This window comes from Entelurus aequoreus, linkage group LG06 (assembly GCF_033978785.1).
Source record: "Entelurus aequoreus isolate RoL-2023_Sb linkage group LG06, RoL_Eaeq_v1.1, whole genome shotgun sequence".
In the NCBI taxonomy this organism is placed as follows: Eukaryota; Metazoa; Chordata; class Actinopteri; order Syngnathiformes; family Syngnathidae; genus Entelurus; species Entelurus aequoreus.
The window spans coordinates 55,019,603-55,035,984 of NC_084736.1; the positions used below are offsets into that span (position 1 = coordinate 55,019,603).

The following is a 16,382-nucleotide window of genomic DNA, read 5'->3' on the forward strand; positions in this document are numbered from 1 at the left end:
ACTAGTTCATGCACTGGCCACATTCTACCTCTCTCATTCCCATCCCTTTTCTCCTGCTCCTTCTCCTCCTCCAACACTTGCGGTTTGTTCACCCGCACAGGAGGAGAGGCGAGCAAGCAAAAGGCAATGTGCGTGGAGGAGATAAAGAAGTGCCGAGGGCCACGCGCAATCATTTGACCCTGAAAGAAAGAATGAAATTAAAATGACAAAGTGTGTGATGAATTGAAAACAGAAACCCAAAGGAAATCTTGTTTCCTCCATTTCATGGCTGAGGGTTGCTTTTATATACTGTATTTATTTAAGAAACTCTCATAATCAATTACGGGATCTTTTGTCTAGAAATGTGACACATGACTCAATTTTGAGAGGCTGTGACTGTGTAGAGGAATAATACAAAGTATTTATGTTAAATATACTTCATATTTATTGGGACAGTGATTGTCACAAAAACATTTAGCAAATGTCAAATATATAATGAGGACAATTACGATGGTGAATGATTTCACTTCTGTTTTCTGACTTTACAATATAATATCAAGGTACCTGACACGCGGACAGTGATGAAATTTGGATTTCACAAGTGGCTTGCATACAGGTGCATGTTGTGGAGTAATATGAACGGGAAAAAAATTGCTCAATAATATGAAAATGCCAAACAAATTTTTGCTCAATAATATGAAATGCCAAACAATAACAGAATAAAATAAATAACTATACTTTGGGTTTTTTCAAGATTGCATTATGATTTAGTTTAAAGGGGAACTGCCCTTATTTTGGAATTGTGCCTATCGTTCACAATCATGATGAGAGACAAGAACACCATCCATCCATCCATTTTCTACTGCTTATTCCCTTCGGGGTCGCGGGGGGCGCTGGAGCCTATCTCAGCTACAACCGGGCGGAAGGCGGGGTACACCCTGGACAAGTCGCCACCTCATCTCAGGGCCAACACAGATAGACAGACAACATTCACACTCACATTCACACACTAGGGCCAATTTAGTGTTGCCAATCAACCTATCCCCAGGTGCATGTCTTTGGAGGTGGGAGGAAGCCGGAGTACCCGGAGGGAACCCACGCAGTCAACACAAGAACACATTTTTTTTAAAAGATGTTTAAAGATGAAAATAAAATGCTTGGAAAATGGAAGTCACCAAAGCCCTTTAACACTACTTCAAAACCCTCCAACGTTTTATTATACCACACTGCAAGTCTGTATATAATGTAGTAACAGATACCTTAATAACAATAAGTAATGTGTTTTATATACACACTGTAAGTATGTATATAATGTAGTAACAGACACCTTCATAACAATATGTAATATGTACAATATACCAGAGGTGGGACCAAGTCATTGCTTTGCAAGTCACAAGTAAGTCTCAAGTCTTTGCCCTCAAGTCTCGAGTCAAGTCCCGAGTCAAGACAGGCGAGTCCCGAGTCAAGTCCAAAGTCAAGACTGGAAAGTCTCAAGTCGAGTCCCAAGTCCTGCATTTTGAGTTTCGAGTCCTTTCAAGTCCTTTTAACCACAGACTAATATTTTTACACAGATTGTGTATGCTTTTAAAACGCTGTATCTATTTATTAAAACAAGTGCATTTGAAATTGCAGGAAAAAAAATAGTGCTGACATTGCAATTCATAATAGCACTATTAACAGTAATTTTAATAGTTTAAACAATTTTAAACATTTAACTCATTCCTTTACAGAATAAACACATTTGCAAAAACAAACATTAACATACTATTGGTTGTATTTTATGAAAATAATATTACCACAGAGTTGAGAAGGAGCAAAGATCTTCAATATTTGTATGTGAAAATCACAAATAAATCTTCTGGGGGAGGATGACGCCCCTACAGGGGTTTGGTTTACAAACTTTCAGCCCCACCTAAAACAAAATTCACCAGCCGCCACTGATTATGATGCATTCTCATTTTAGGCAAAATATAAGACAATACTTTCTTAACAGTATAATTGTAACCAGGAATAAGTCTTCAAGTAACAATATTCAAATATTAACATTGTTGGGTAAAACAGCAGTTGGTTTTATTCTGAATGTAGTGAAACAAATTGATGGTTTTAGCTGATATAAAGACTTTCAGGTGTTTATATATGTTTAAGTATTTGGCAGACGCTTTTATCCAAAGCGACTTACATAAAAAATACATACATAACAATCACTGTAAACATGATCATTTAAGGGAAGAATGTAATACAAAATATCAATACAAAGTGTCAAGACAGAATAAACTCTCTGCTGCTGCAGCAACAGAGATACAGTCTATAGGTCCCTAAGATATATAGATATCTAATGTATTCATACATTGTTTATGTAGGATATACGCATGTATAATCTTATTGTTTCTTCAATTTAAAAATAGTTTACCGTTTTTTCCCCCTTCTCTGGGATTATATTCCCAGTTTTGATCTCGGACGTCTGGTTACTTATAGCGTATAAGAATATTATATTACTGTTAAGCAAACTATGAATAATAAAACTTGCCAAAACATGTGTCCGTTATCATAGCTACACGTATGACAAAAAAACGCGTGAAAATCAGTGGTATTCAGTGAGGTAAAATGAATTAAATGCGCTGACAGTTCATTGCTCCTGACAAATGAATTGCACTGAGTGGAGCGGATCACCACTCCAAGATGGCGGCCCCGCGTCTCGTCTGCGCCAGTAGGCAGTAGCGCTCGATGCTGCGTACCCTTAAAACATGTCTATGGTTATAACGTTAGCAGTGAGTTTACAGCCTCACTGATTTAACTACACAGCAAATAAAAGTCATGTTACTTAGCCAATAAACGTTATCTTACATTCAAAACTTACCCTTCTTTGGGCAACTTCAAATGTCGAACGAAGTTGGAAGTTGTTGCGTCTCCGTCTGTAATATTCGAACTGCGTGATTTGCATACGCAATTCGTTTTTTGTTGACCAAGTCGTAGTTTTTATACCCGAACGAAACCAACTTTGGCATAATTGTTTCTCTCTGCCGCATTGTTTGACAACTCTTGTTCGGTGGTTGTCCTGCAATTTGATTGGATGAATGCTGTGTGATGAAAACAACGTATAACTAATTTGATTGGCTGTTGTACTGACAGCACACCAGCTGACAGGCAGCACACACGCTGATAGACAGACAGACACGTAGAAAATGAAAGATACGGAACGCTCCCAAATAACTTTTTAAGCTTTGGGTTTTGGGGAAAGTAGCAAGTCATGTCAAGTCAAAAGGCTCAAGTCCAAGTGAAGTCACAAGTCATTGATGTTAAAGTCTAAGTCGAGTTGCAAGTCTCTTTACATTTTGTCAAGTTGAGTCTAAAGTCATCAAATTCATGACTCGAGTCTGACTCGAGTCCAAGTCATGTGACTCGAGTCCACACCTCTGCAATATACACACTGCAAGTATATGTATAATGTAGTATCAGACACCTTCATAACAATATGTAATATGTGCAATATACACACTGCAAGTATACATATAATGTAGTAACATACACCTTCATAGCAATATGTAATATTGACAATATTTACCGTATTTTGGTCATTTTTAATCACTGCCGGAATCGACTTCCTCCATGCATTGATTTCTGTTTCCATAGCAGCGCACTTCCGACTTCTGGCAACAACTGTGTGTCCGGAAACAAACACAAATGTGTTTTCTAATCATGGCAGACATGGTAACAGACATCGAAGATGACTATTTTTGGACAAATGAGGATTCACAACCTTATCTTTTTTAAAACTAAATATACGGAGGATGAACTACTGCTTCTAGAAGCCAACACAAAGAAAGTGTGAGACGTTGGAGCAGACGGAAGCCGATAGAGTGAGGTGAAAGTGACTTTGGCGCCATAAATGCGGAATTTCAAGCCAAGCTATCTCGACTTTATTGGAATGCTTACCCAAATAAACTGGAACAAATGTCCCCGGCCTAGTGGACCAAACCGATCGAGTGAGTCACTATAAAATTGATCATGATACATGCAGCACATCATGCTTGTTAGTACAATTACAGTACATATGTTGTCTGGCTAGCTGTGTACAAACAAAACATGAAATATAGGCCAATACTTTACAGATGCTGTAATATGATTGTTCATGTTTTTCAGTCACTACGGATTGGTGTCCTATCACAGTGTTGTGCATTACAAACGCAAAAGTGTTTCCTGCTGACATAGAAGTTAGCTTATCTCTTGCCATAGTTAACTTTTACGGCTAATACCTTCAGAATGCTGATGTGTTACTACGCTAGAAAAATAGTTACTCAGTGTTTGCTCTGACAATAACAATGTTGCTACAGCTTGGTTATATTACAGGTTACGGAACAGAAATTAAGTAATGAAGGTTTTTTAAGGTATTTTTAGAGTGATTTAGAGGTAGAATTGATTGCTCCCATTAGCAGCATTGCTAGCCACCAAGAACGAACCGATTTTTACAAGTTAGAATGCAAAAAAAACCCAATTTTGTCTTCATGTCTTTCATCATGATTGTGAACGATAGGCAAAATTCCCCCAAAAAAGTGCAGTTCCCCTTTTGTGTTTACCTTTCAGTACTGGCTGGGAATCAAACCCTATCGGCGAGGACAAAAGACTGATTATGAATCCACTTCGCTACCCTAGCACAAGTCTTAGGCCTCGTTCATTACATTAACATTGCAGGTCAACTCCGATTTTTTTGCCCATGTGTGACCTGTAACAAACTTTTTCATGTCAGTGTGAACATTGCAAAATTGTTCATATCCGACGCAGGACTCTTTCGTATTTGGAAATAAATCGGAATCCTACGTAAAAATGTATCGGATTTCATATGTGGAAATAAATCATGCTCAATGTGAACGCTCCTGCGCTCAGGTCGCATTCATCCAACCACAACGTCATCAAAAAGGGATAAGCGTTATAATTATTTGCCAAAATAGACAGTTATAAAATAAATAGTTGACAACGGAGCAGAAAACAGGTGAAAATAAAATGTTTTAGGAACTTACGTAAAAGTTCCACCACTCCTATCGCTGACTGCTCGCCCACAGACACGCTCTTCAAGCAGACATCAAAGCAAAAACATCCTGTAAAACTGCCAGAACCAAAACACGTGTCCTCTTCCTTCTTAATTACCTACACGCAATAATTTTGTTCAGGAAATGTTAACTTTGATTGTACAAAATCCTTGTAAATTGCCATAAATGCACCATTACTGAGACTGACTAGAGTTGAAGATAGTTTTACTTCCGTAAACACTGCAGTGCGTGTGACGTCATAACATCGTGTCCGCATTGAGAAAAAAACCTGAATTAGACATCCGACCCTGCAGTGTGAACGTAGTACACTTAGTCAACAACACGACTACTTTTAAGTGGAACAGTCGACTCCTCGTTTGGGTTCTTTGTTTGTCTTATTTGTTCTTATTCATTGCAGTGTGAAGGCCGACTCTCTATTATATCACATCTGACCAATGATTGAGCAGCTGCTGCGTGCTGTCAATCGTTGTCACATTGGCAAGAAGGCCGCACCAGAAAAGCCAATCAATGATTTTGTGGCTGTCTATAGGCACAAGCTTCAGCCTAAGCGGTCGTTTTACGCCTGGCCCTAGTGTTTGACTTGTCTCCATTCAATTGCGTAACATTGTTTTTGGACGTTAAAAAGTGCACGGGACAAAAACTGCTTTTTGAAAAAATGCAGAGGACATGTTCGCCGGGCCCATTGGCACAGAATAAACATTAAGTTTTCTTGAATTAAGTGTGCCTATGCGCAGTGACATGGAATAGTTATTTGCGTGAGAAGAGTGGGGCTATCACAGTGACAATGTGTTTATATATGTTAAGATTGAGGTATCACGTTTGTAATGTGGGGAAAGATGTTAATGTGTCTTGTATTCATGGTAGCGAGTAGCGTGCTAGCTTGCTTCTATGGGAAATGAGCAATATAACTGGTCCGTCAGATTGTCAAAGTGCGGTTATCGATCATGGTTTTCCTCTCATTTTATTTTGAAATGTGATAATAATCGTCAGGAGTTTTGTATAATTATAGATGTATAATTATTGCCGATAATACTTAATGATACATAAGATACTAAGAAATGCCGTTTATTTGCTATAACGGAGGTGATTATTGTTAATTTAGGGGAGTATCTCTCACCCTGTTTATGGAGACACTCGCTGCTAGTCAACTGGGGGAGTAAAAATAAATACAGTGTCAGCCAGAGGGGATCGGCATTTGTGATCGCCATTAAAAGGCATTAATCGGCAATGGCGATCATGCACTTTTTAATGAAAATGGGCTGATACTGATCAGTGGCACATCCCTAACAAATTAAATTAAAAAATAAAATATTTACAAAAGTGATTTTTTGAGCTACTTGCATTAACTTGCATTAGTTTAGTTTATTCTTTATTTGAAGGGACAATGCACAGACACATTAAGCTCAAAGACAGATATGTTCTGCACCAGATTTTAGCTAAATAGCTATTTTCCATCTGCAGTCCCTGGTTACCTAAATTAAAGATATACAAAAACATGCAATACAATTATAACAATAAAATTATACTATAGCATGTAATCAAATTTAAAAAAGTCATAAAATGTCCTTTCATTGACAACCACCCCTCCTTTACATCATAACTAGACAATACATGCTTTTGTTCACATCAGTCATCATTTGTAAAAACAACCATGATTTTAACAGACACACCTCACAGCTTACAACAAAATGTTCTCATGCATAAATATAATACACATTAAGTTGACATGTCAAACATAGTGCCCACCTCAGTGACCGTGTAAGCAGCTCTGATTGCTCCAAAGCCACTTTTTAAAATTAAATTGTGCATGAAGACTAACCTCTTAGACTTTTCAAGTTTGGTGTGAGGTTGTTCCATTCCTTTATCGCTTTATATGAAAAGGCTGATTGTGCAAAAGAGGTTTTATATCCGGGTACGCTACACTGCCCCCTGGTGGAGGCTTGTGTGTTTCTAGTTGTCACAGCAGATGTAAACTGGACAAAGTGCTTAAGTGGTGCTGGTGCAGTGTTATTTAGGATTCAATGGGCCATTCGTATTGATGCTAATATTTGAATGTTAGCAACATTTCACAATCTATATTTTTGAAGAATTAAACAGTGATGGTTGTGTTGTGGTTTTCGGTGAAGGATGTTGAGCGATTTTTTGTGCAAGGTTTCCAATGGCCTCAGTGTAATGTTGGTTGCCTTGGACCAACATGTTATACAATCATAAAAACGAGACATAATCATTGCATTTAAATAAGTTTGAGCTGCCTCCAGTGTTAACCAATTCCTGATACATTTGAACATTTGTATGTTGTACTTAAGACTCTGGCACATCTGTTTTATATGTTTTTTTTAAGCCAAGTGTTGGGCCATCGATTAGAGGGCAAATAAATGAAGCTTGTCGCCACTGCGTAAGGTGTGTACTCATCTAGAGAGTTGGGCGTCAAGGTTGCACACTGCCTGAGGCCTTGAGTAAGCACGGTGCTCCCCAAGAAAGAGCACAGAAAGCATATGCAAGCCACATCCCGTCAGCTTCCTCATGGTCAGGGTCCACATCGGTGACTCATCCTCACTTAGGGACTCTCTTGCCCTCTTAAACACACACACACACAGCCTTGTCCCTGCTAATAACAAGCAACGTGACAGGACGTGTGTTTCCTCCCCACTGCTGGGAGCTCCTTCCTGCCTTCTGAAACAAGCCAATTACCAGCGAACAAGCCGCCTCCCTGTAATACCGATGGCATCTCACGTCAGCGCCACACACACACACACACACAGGTATCCATACACACACCTGTCAAACTCCATGCAGGCAGATCTCACATACCCGCTTGCAAAACTAGTGACAGCCCACAGCTATTAGCTCCACGCTACTTTGAAGAGGCTTCACTTTCTTTTACTAGTTATTCGTCTTAATGTGCTCGCTCGCATCAAATTCGCTCTGTCTGCGTTTGAGGCGTTAAGTAGGAGGAAAAGTACTCTGCAGAGAGAAAGTGTGTGTGTGTGTGTGTGTGTGTGTGTGTGTGTGTGTGTGTGTGTGTGTGTGTGTGTGTGTGTGTGTGTGTGTGTGTGTGTGTGTGTGTGTGTGTGTGTGTGTGTGTGTGTGTGTGTGTGTGTGTGTGTGTGTGTGTGTGTGTGTGTGTGTGTGTGTGTGTGTGAGAAATAGTGTTAGATTTGATCTAATACAAAGCTGTGGGCATTTCATTTGCTAAGGGGCATTGATGCATGTCCCCCCAATGTCTTCAACCTGCCACAGTGAAACTTTAGTCTTGTGAATGTGGATCATGGGTACTTTCTCTTTGAATTAGTACTTGGTGTATTCATGCCTGTTTCCATAAAAACCTTTAGACTGTGTCTTTTGTGTCCCGTCCAGAACTCTGAGCCCAGTGGAGGATAAATCGGGGAAAGAATACATCCTGAGAGGTCTGAACAAAGTTAATGCAGCAGGTGAGCGCTCTCTTTCTCATTCTCTTTCTCTTGCCTTCACACACACACACACACACACACACACACACACACACACACACGCACGCAGCTGCCAGTGTAGCTGCCCATTTGCAAGGAGCAGGCGTTTAATGGACTGATGCACTGCACTGGGTCATCAATAAAGAGGGCCATGATGGGGGTGTCATCACTTTAAGTTTAATGAAGAGCACATAATGAATGGAGATGTTCTGCTTACATCTAGTCAGCCGCAAGGGCAATGTTGAAGCTTACAAGGCCTGTTGGTTTGGACTGTGCCGGGCCAATAACAAATTTTGCTTGAGGATATATTGACCTATGAATTATTGCAATTATTTTTTTGCACTTGAGTAAAAATTACCAACAAAATCAATAACATATCTTCACGAGGGGGTGGGGGGTCTCAAATATACACAACTATAACAATAAATAAAATAGCTAAATAAAGTATTGACAATCAAAGTTGCACTTCAATATTGAACATGTAGGCAGAGGTGGAGTTGTACATGACTTAAGTGACAATCAAGTTAGGACCTTCTTAAACAAAAGTGCAAAGTAACAATATCAACACTACACTTTAAACAGATGTTTTAACCGTCATATGCAAAACAAAATTACATTTGGCAGATTCCGAGTAAGGAATCTGCCAACTAAATTTTTTAGTTTTATGACAGTATTAAATGGCAGCATGTCTTTGGCGATGTATTTAAACACACTTTCCATTTTGCTTTGTTTGTTTACACTGACCTGGCTTGTTCACCCAACGCCAAGTGTTTGCACAAACCGTCTTCTCAGTGTTGATAGGTTCATCTTGTTCCAAAGGTTTAAACTGAAATATTTCCACATTGGTGCAATGGCAGTTGGTTTTGTGATCATTTTGTCCATGTTAGCTGCTACATGCTAACTAGCTGCACCGTGTGATGCTAGCGGGCCAGCGGCCCTCGTTACTGCACAAAGAGTCAAAGACACTTAATGAGGACAAGATCATTCACCCTCTTTCTTTACAAACGTGAGTAGCTGCTAAAAGCTACGAAAAGCGTGAATGCTCTTGAAGCATGCATATGGCGATTTATCGACGCTGGAAAACTTACAGACTTAAATTTTAATTTGTCGTCGGTTAATTGACTTATCGAATATCGGCCCAGGCTTAACCACATTGTCCCCTTTTTGCCTCTGGTTGGTCGCTCTGGGCTGATATTCGGTAAGTCACTTAATCAAACGATAAATTAAAATGAACTCGATAACTTTACCAACCTTGATAAATCGCTATATTCATGCGTGTTTACGGGCTGCCAGATCTGTCACTGTTGGCATCAGTTACAGCAGCTGCAGGCGTTTGTACGACGTGAACTTAAAGGCCTACTGAAATGAAATTTTTTTATTTAAACGGGAATAGCAGATCCATTCTATGTGTCATACTTGATCATTTCGCGATATTGCCATATTTTTGCTGAAAGGATTTAGTAGAGAAAATTGATGATAAAGTTCGCAACTTTTGCTCGCTGATAAAAAAAAGCCTTGCCTGTACCGGAAGTAGCGTGACGTCACAGGAGCTAGTATTCCTCACAATTCCCCATTGTTCACAATGGAGCGAGAGAGATTCGGACCGAGAAAGTGACGATTACCCCATTAATTTGAGCGAGGATGAAAGATTCGTAGATGAGGAACGTTACAGTGAAGGACTTGAGAGGCAGTGATGGACGTATCTTTTTTCGCTCTGACCGTAACTTAGGTACAAGCTGGCTCATTGGATTCCACACTCTCTCCTTTTTCTATTGTGGATCACAGATTTGTATTTTAAACCACCTCAGATACTATATCCTCTTGAAAATGAGAGTCGAGAACGCAAAATGGACATTCACAGTGACTGAACATGTAAATACACGATTAATAATATTCAGCTTTGCGAAGCTAAAAAAAATAGAAGCTAACCTAGCAATGTAGCCAACGTGATAGCATAGCAGTCTCAAATGCAGATAGAAACTAAATAAAAAAAACCCTGACTGGATGGATAGACAGAAGATCAAAAATACTATTAAACCATGAACATGTAAATACACGATTAATAATATTCAGCTTTTCGAAGCTAAAAAAATAGAAGCTAACCTAGCTGCGTAGCCAACGTGATAGCATAGCAGTCTCAAATGCAGATAGAAACTAAATTTAAAAAAACCCTGACTGGATGGATAGACAGAAGATAAAAAATACAATTAAACCATGAACATGTAAATACACGATTAATAATATTCAGCTTTTTGAAGCTAAAAAAATAGAAGCTAACCTAGCTACGTAGCCAACGTGATAGCATAGCAGTCTCAAATGCAGATAGAAACTAAATTTAAAAAAAACCTGACTGGATGGATAGACAGAAGATCAAAAATACTATTAAACCATGAACATGTAAATACACGATTAATAATATTCAGCTTTTCGAAGCTAAAAAAATAGAAGCTAACCTAGCTACGTAGCCAACGTGATAGCATAGCAGTCTCAAATGCAGATAGAAACTAAATTAAAAAAAACCCTGACTGGATGGATAGACAGAAGATCAACAATACTATTAAACCATGAACATGTAAATACACGATTAATAATATTCAGCTTTTCGAAGCTAAAAAAATAGAAGCTAACCTAGCTACGTAGCCAACGTGATAGCATCAGTCTCAAATGCAGATAGAAACTAAATAAAAAAAAACCCTGACTGGATGGATAGACAGAAGATCAAAAATACTATTAAACCATGAACATGTAAATACACGATTAATAATATTCAGCTTGGCGAAGCTAAAAAAACAGAAGCTAACTTAGATGCGGCGGCGGGCTTACTCACTGTAGTGCGTCTGCTATCCTGCTCAAAACACAACACAACCTCCTGGTGTTGGTGTTGCTGTAGTCCGCCGCTCCACCGATCGCACCTACAACTTTCTTATTTGCAGTCTCCATTGTCCATTAAACAAATTGCAAAAGATTCACCAACACAGATGTCCAGAATACTGTGGAATTTTGTCGAAGAAAACAGAGGTATTTGAATTGGGTCCAAACACTTCCCTTGCCCTCGTGACATCACGCGCATACGTCATCATACCGCGACGTTTTCAAGCGGAAGTTTCCTGGGAAGTTTAAAATTGCACTTTATAAGTTAACCCAGCCGTATTGGCATGTGTTGCAATGTTAAGATTTCATCATTAATATATAAACTATCAGACTGCGTGGTCGGTAGTAGTGGGTTTCAGTAGGCCTTTAACGGGTAGTCATGATAACGGCTGTAAAACTCTTGACGGTTAGTGTTACCCTAATTAAATTAAAATGATCGAAAACCACATGTTTATAAAGTTATGGACCGACTAACGTTAGCTTGCGAGCTAGCCTAAATGCTGACATGAAAACAAGAGACATTAATTTCTTTCCTCAATAATAAACGTCTTACCCCAATTTAAACTTGCATAAACACATTACTGTCTAAACAACTAAGACACAGTATTCACATTGTCTTTGCACAAAGTTATCGATATTATATACTCCACAAAAGGGCTGGACGATTATGGCAATTATTTTGAGTGATATTGTAATCACGATTAATATCATGATTATTCAATAATTTGAAAACATGAGTATTTATTTTACCACCAAAACTCAACTTTAAATATAGTTGAGAAAACACCCTTGATGTCGTTCACAACCACACAAGCAGATGAGATGTGTTGTGGGTGTATGGATTGTTCTTGCTAGCTTTAGCTTTGTAGTTTAGTCGCTGTTTCAAGAGGCCGTCCTCACATTGTTTAGTTTAGGACAGGGCGGTTGAGTGTGTTGGGGACAAAAGAGCCGCCCGGGACATATTTTCCCAAACAAATGTTCATTTTCCTCACAATGACAACATTTCACTCACAATTACAGTATGTCAATTTCCCTGATATTCTGCTTTTAACAGCGGATTTCGTTTTATTGGCCAGTTATGTGACTCTGTCCGCGGTTACGTAAATGCGGAAATAAACTTTACTTTTTTTGTTGAGTTTAGTGATTATTGATGAAGCATACTAGCTCTGTGTCAAATAACTAGCAACCATGGTGGTGACATCCCAAACTTTTAATAGACTTGCTATTTGCTCCTCTGTTTCACCAACACAAGCTCCGGAATTTGCATGCACATTGCGCGGCCCATTATTTTTTTATTTTTAAGACCCCGAGAGGGACAAGCGGTAGGAAATAGATGGATGGATGATTATAATTTCATGATTGTGAGAAACCATATTCGAAATAGAAATCAAAATTTGATTAATTGTCCCGCCCTACTCCACAAGTGAACTCACGTCACATCACATAAACCATAAGTTAAACAAAATGATCACACGATTGCATTTATTAAAAAAAACATTCTAAAATTTTCACAAATTAAAATGGAAGAAGACAAACATATGTAAACACATGCATAAAAATAATATGGTTCCTATGAAGCCAGATCAATATTTAATGTTTCCTCTGCTAAGAAAGTATCGTGTGTGTCTATTTTTTTTAGTAAAAAAAAAAGTACAACTCTGTTAAAAGTACTTTTAGAGCACATTCATCAACAATACCGCGATAATATTAACCATGATGATTTTGGTCATTTATTGTTTTGGTTGTGTATATTTGGCTAAGGGTCCTTAACAGAAACAGTACCCATTTTATTGCTTTTAGTTGTGATTTTTATTCAAAAGCAAAATTTTGCGGACAGAGTACATTTACTTTTATTATTTGTTTGTTTTATTTAACTTGGATATTTAAAAGTTTAAATTACAATTACAATGTTAAAATATATGACAAATACAAGTGTATTGAATTTAAAAAGGTATACTTGCATTATTATTATGTATTGTCATTACATCAGTGGTTAATTTGGTCTCAAAATAATGCTGACAATAATGTCGTTTATCTGCAATAATTTGTAGGTCAATATATCGTCAAGCAAAATATATTATCGGCGCAGTTTTACTGTTTGGTTAACATTACACATCAGCTATGTTTTGTTGAATTGTAATAATGTGCGGTTGAAGGGGGTGAGCATTCTTTACAGCCGTTCAAGTAAAATATATTAACCATATACTCAGTGGTCTAGTGGTTAGAGTGTCCGCCCTGATATCGATAGGTTGTGAGTTCAAATCCAAGTCATACCAAAGACTATAAAAATGGGACCCATTACCTCCCAGCTTGGCACTCAGCATCAAGGGTTGGAATTGGGGGTTAAATCACCAAAAACTATTCCTGGGCGCGGCCACCGCTGCTGCCCACTGCTCCCCTCACCTCCCAGGGGTGAACAAGGTGATGGGTCAAATGCCGAGGACAAATTTCACCACTACTAGTGTGTGTGTGACAATCATTGGTACTTTAACATACTGTGGAACCTTGGTTTACAGGTGTGGCTAAAATAATAAGAAATTGCTTAATTCGTTAAAGACCTAATGATCCTGAGTGGATTATAGTTTGTAAATAGAAAAGTTGGTCTAATAAAGCAAATTTCTCTATAAGAAATAATGTAAACAAATAGTTCCAGCCTTGACAAAAGTTATGATTTTAGCAGACATATGTACACTTTGCACACAATATAAAGCACTATACACTACTTAACATCAGAGGTGGGACCAAGTCATTGCTTTGCAAGTCACAAGTAAGTCTCAAGTCTTTGCCCTCAAGTCTCGAGTCAAGTCCCGAGTCAAGACAGGCAAGTCCCGAGTCAAGTCCAAAGTCAAGACTAGAAAGTCTCAAGTCAAGTCCCAAGTCCTGCATTTTGAGTTTCGAGTCCTTTCAAGTCCTTTTAACCACAGACTAATATTTTTACACAGATTGTGTATGCTTTTAAAACGCTGTATTTATTTATTAAAACAAGTGCATTTGAAATTGCAGGGAAAAAAATGGTGCTGACATTGCAATTCATAATAGCACTATTAACCAGTCATTTTAATAGTTTAAACAATTTTAAACATTTAACTCATTCCTTTACAGAATAAACACATTTGCAAAAACAAACATTAACATACTATTGGTTGTATTTTATGAAAATAACATTACCACAAAGTTGAGAAGGAGCAAAGATCTTCAATATTTGTATGTGAGAATCACAAAGAAATCTTCTGGGGGAGGATGACACCCCTACAGGGGTTTGGTTTACAAACTTTCAGCCCCACCTAAAACAAAATTCACCAGCCGCCACTGATTATGATGCATTCTCATTTTAGGCAAAGTATAAGACAATACTTTCTTAACAGTATAATTGTAACCAGGAATAAGTCTTCAAGTAACAATATTCAAATACTAACATTGTTGGGTAAGACAGCATTTGGTTTTATTCTGAATCCAGTGAAACAGATTGGTGGTTTTAGCTGATATCAAGACTTTCAGGTGTTTATATATGTTTAAGTATTTGGCAGACGCTTTTATCCAAAGCGACATACATAAAAAATAGATATAAAACAATCACTGTAAACATTATCATTTAAGGGAAGAATGTAATACAAAATATCAATACAAAGTGTCAAGACAGAATAAACTCTCTGCTGCTGCAGCAACAGAGTTACAGTCTATAGGTCCCTAAAATATATAGATATCTAATGTATTCATACATTGTTTATGTAGGATATACGCATGTATATATAATCTAATCATATTGTTTCTTCAATTTAAAAATAGCTGACCGTTTTTTTCCCCCTTCTCTGGGATTATATTCCCAGTTTTGATCTCGGACGTCTGCTCATTTATAGCGTATAAGAATATTATATTACTGTTAAGCAAACTATGAATAATAAAAACGCCAAAACATGTGTCCGTTATCATAGCTACACGTATGACAAAAAAACGCGTGAAAATCAGTGGTATTCAGTGAGGTAAGATTAATTAAATTTGCTGACAGTTCATTGCTCCTGCCAAATGAATTGCACTGAGTGGAGCGGATCACCACTCCAAGATGGCGTCTCCGCGTCTCGTCTGCGCCAGTAGGCAGTAGCGCTCCATTCTGCGTCTACTTATAAGATGTCTATGGTTATAACGTTAGCAGTGAGTTTACAGCCTCACTGATTTAACTACACAGCAAATAAAAGTCATGTTACTTAGCCAATAAACGTTATCTTACATTCAAAACTTACCCTTCTTTGTGCAACTTCAAATGTCGAACGAAGTTGGAAGTTGTTGCGTCTCCGTCTGTAATATTCGAACTGCGTGATTTGCATACGGCAATTCGTTTTTTGTTGACCAAGTCGTAGTTTTTATACCCGAACGAAACCAACTTTGGCATAATTGTTTCTCACTGCCGCATTGTTTGACAACTCATGTTCGGTGGTTGTCCTGCAATTGGATTGGATGAGAGCTGTGGGATGAAAACAACGTAGATTTAATTTGATTGGCTGTTGTACTGAGAGCACACACGCTGACACGCAGCACACACGCTTATAGACACAGACGTATAAAATGAAAGATACGGAGCGCTCCCAAATAACTTTTTAAGGTTTGGGTTTTGGGGAAAGTAGCAAGTCATGTCAAGTCAAAAGCCTCAAGTCCAAGTGAAGTCACAAGTCATTGATGTTAAAGTCTAAGTCGAGTTGCAAGTCTCTTTACATTTTGTCAAGTCGAGTCTAAAGTCATCAAATTCATGACTCGAGTCTGACTCGAGTCCAAGTCATGTGACTCGAGTCCACACCTCTGCTTAACATCAAACAAACATAACAAGAGGGTGATGAATGAACGTTCCACAGTATTTATTAAAAGAGCTAAAACAACAACAACTAGCTAAACTGTCCTCATTTTCAGCCGCCCTGCCGGCGCGCACATACACACTGTGTCACTAGCCGTTGGGTGCACTCACAGTTTTATATCACAAAACGTTTTAACTTCAACAGCCAGGTCGCTGCAATGATTGGGAATGAAAAAATATAATCCACTTTACCTT

General features: G+C 38.3%; 1 protein-coding gene across 4 annotated transcripts in view; it reads left to right on the forward strand.

Moving 5' to 3' along the window:
* The window catches only part of slf1 (SMC5-SMC6 complex localization factor 1), a 92,681-nt gene that overhangs the window by 31,089 nt on the left and 45,210 nt on the right, over positions 1–16,382 (forward strand). For all 4 annotated transcript variants that reach the window (XM_062050989.1, XM_062050992.1, XM_062050990.1 and 1 more), the window contains exon 15: positions 8,382–8,455. In XM_062050989.1, coding sequence (XP_061906973.1) covers positions 8,382–8,455 — 74 coding nt within the window. The remainder of the gene's footprint in view (positions 1–8,381; positions 8,456–16,382) is intronic.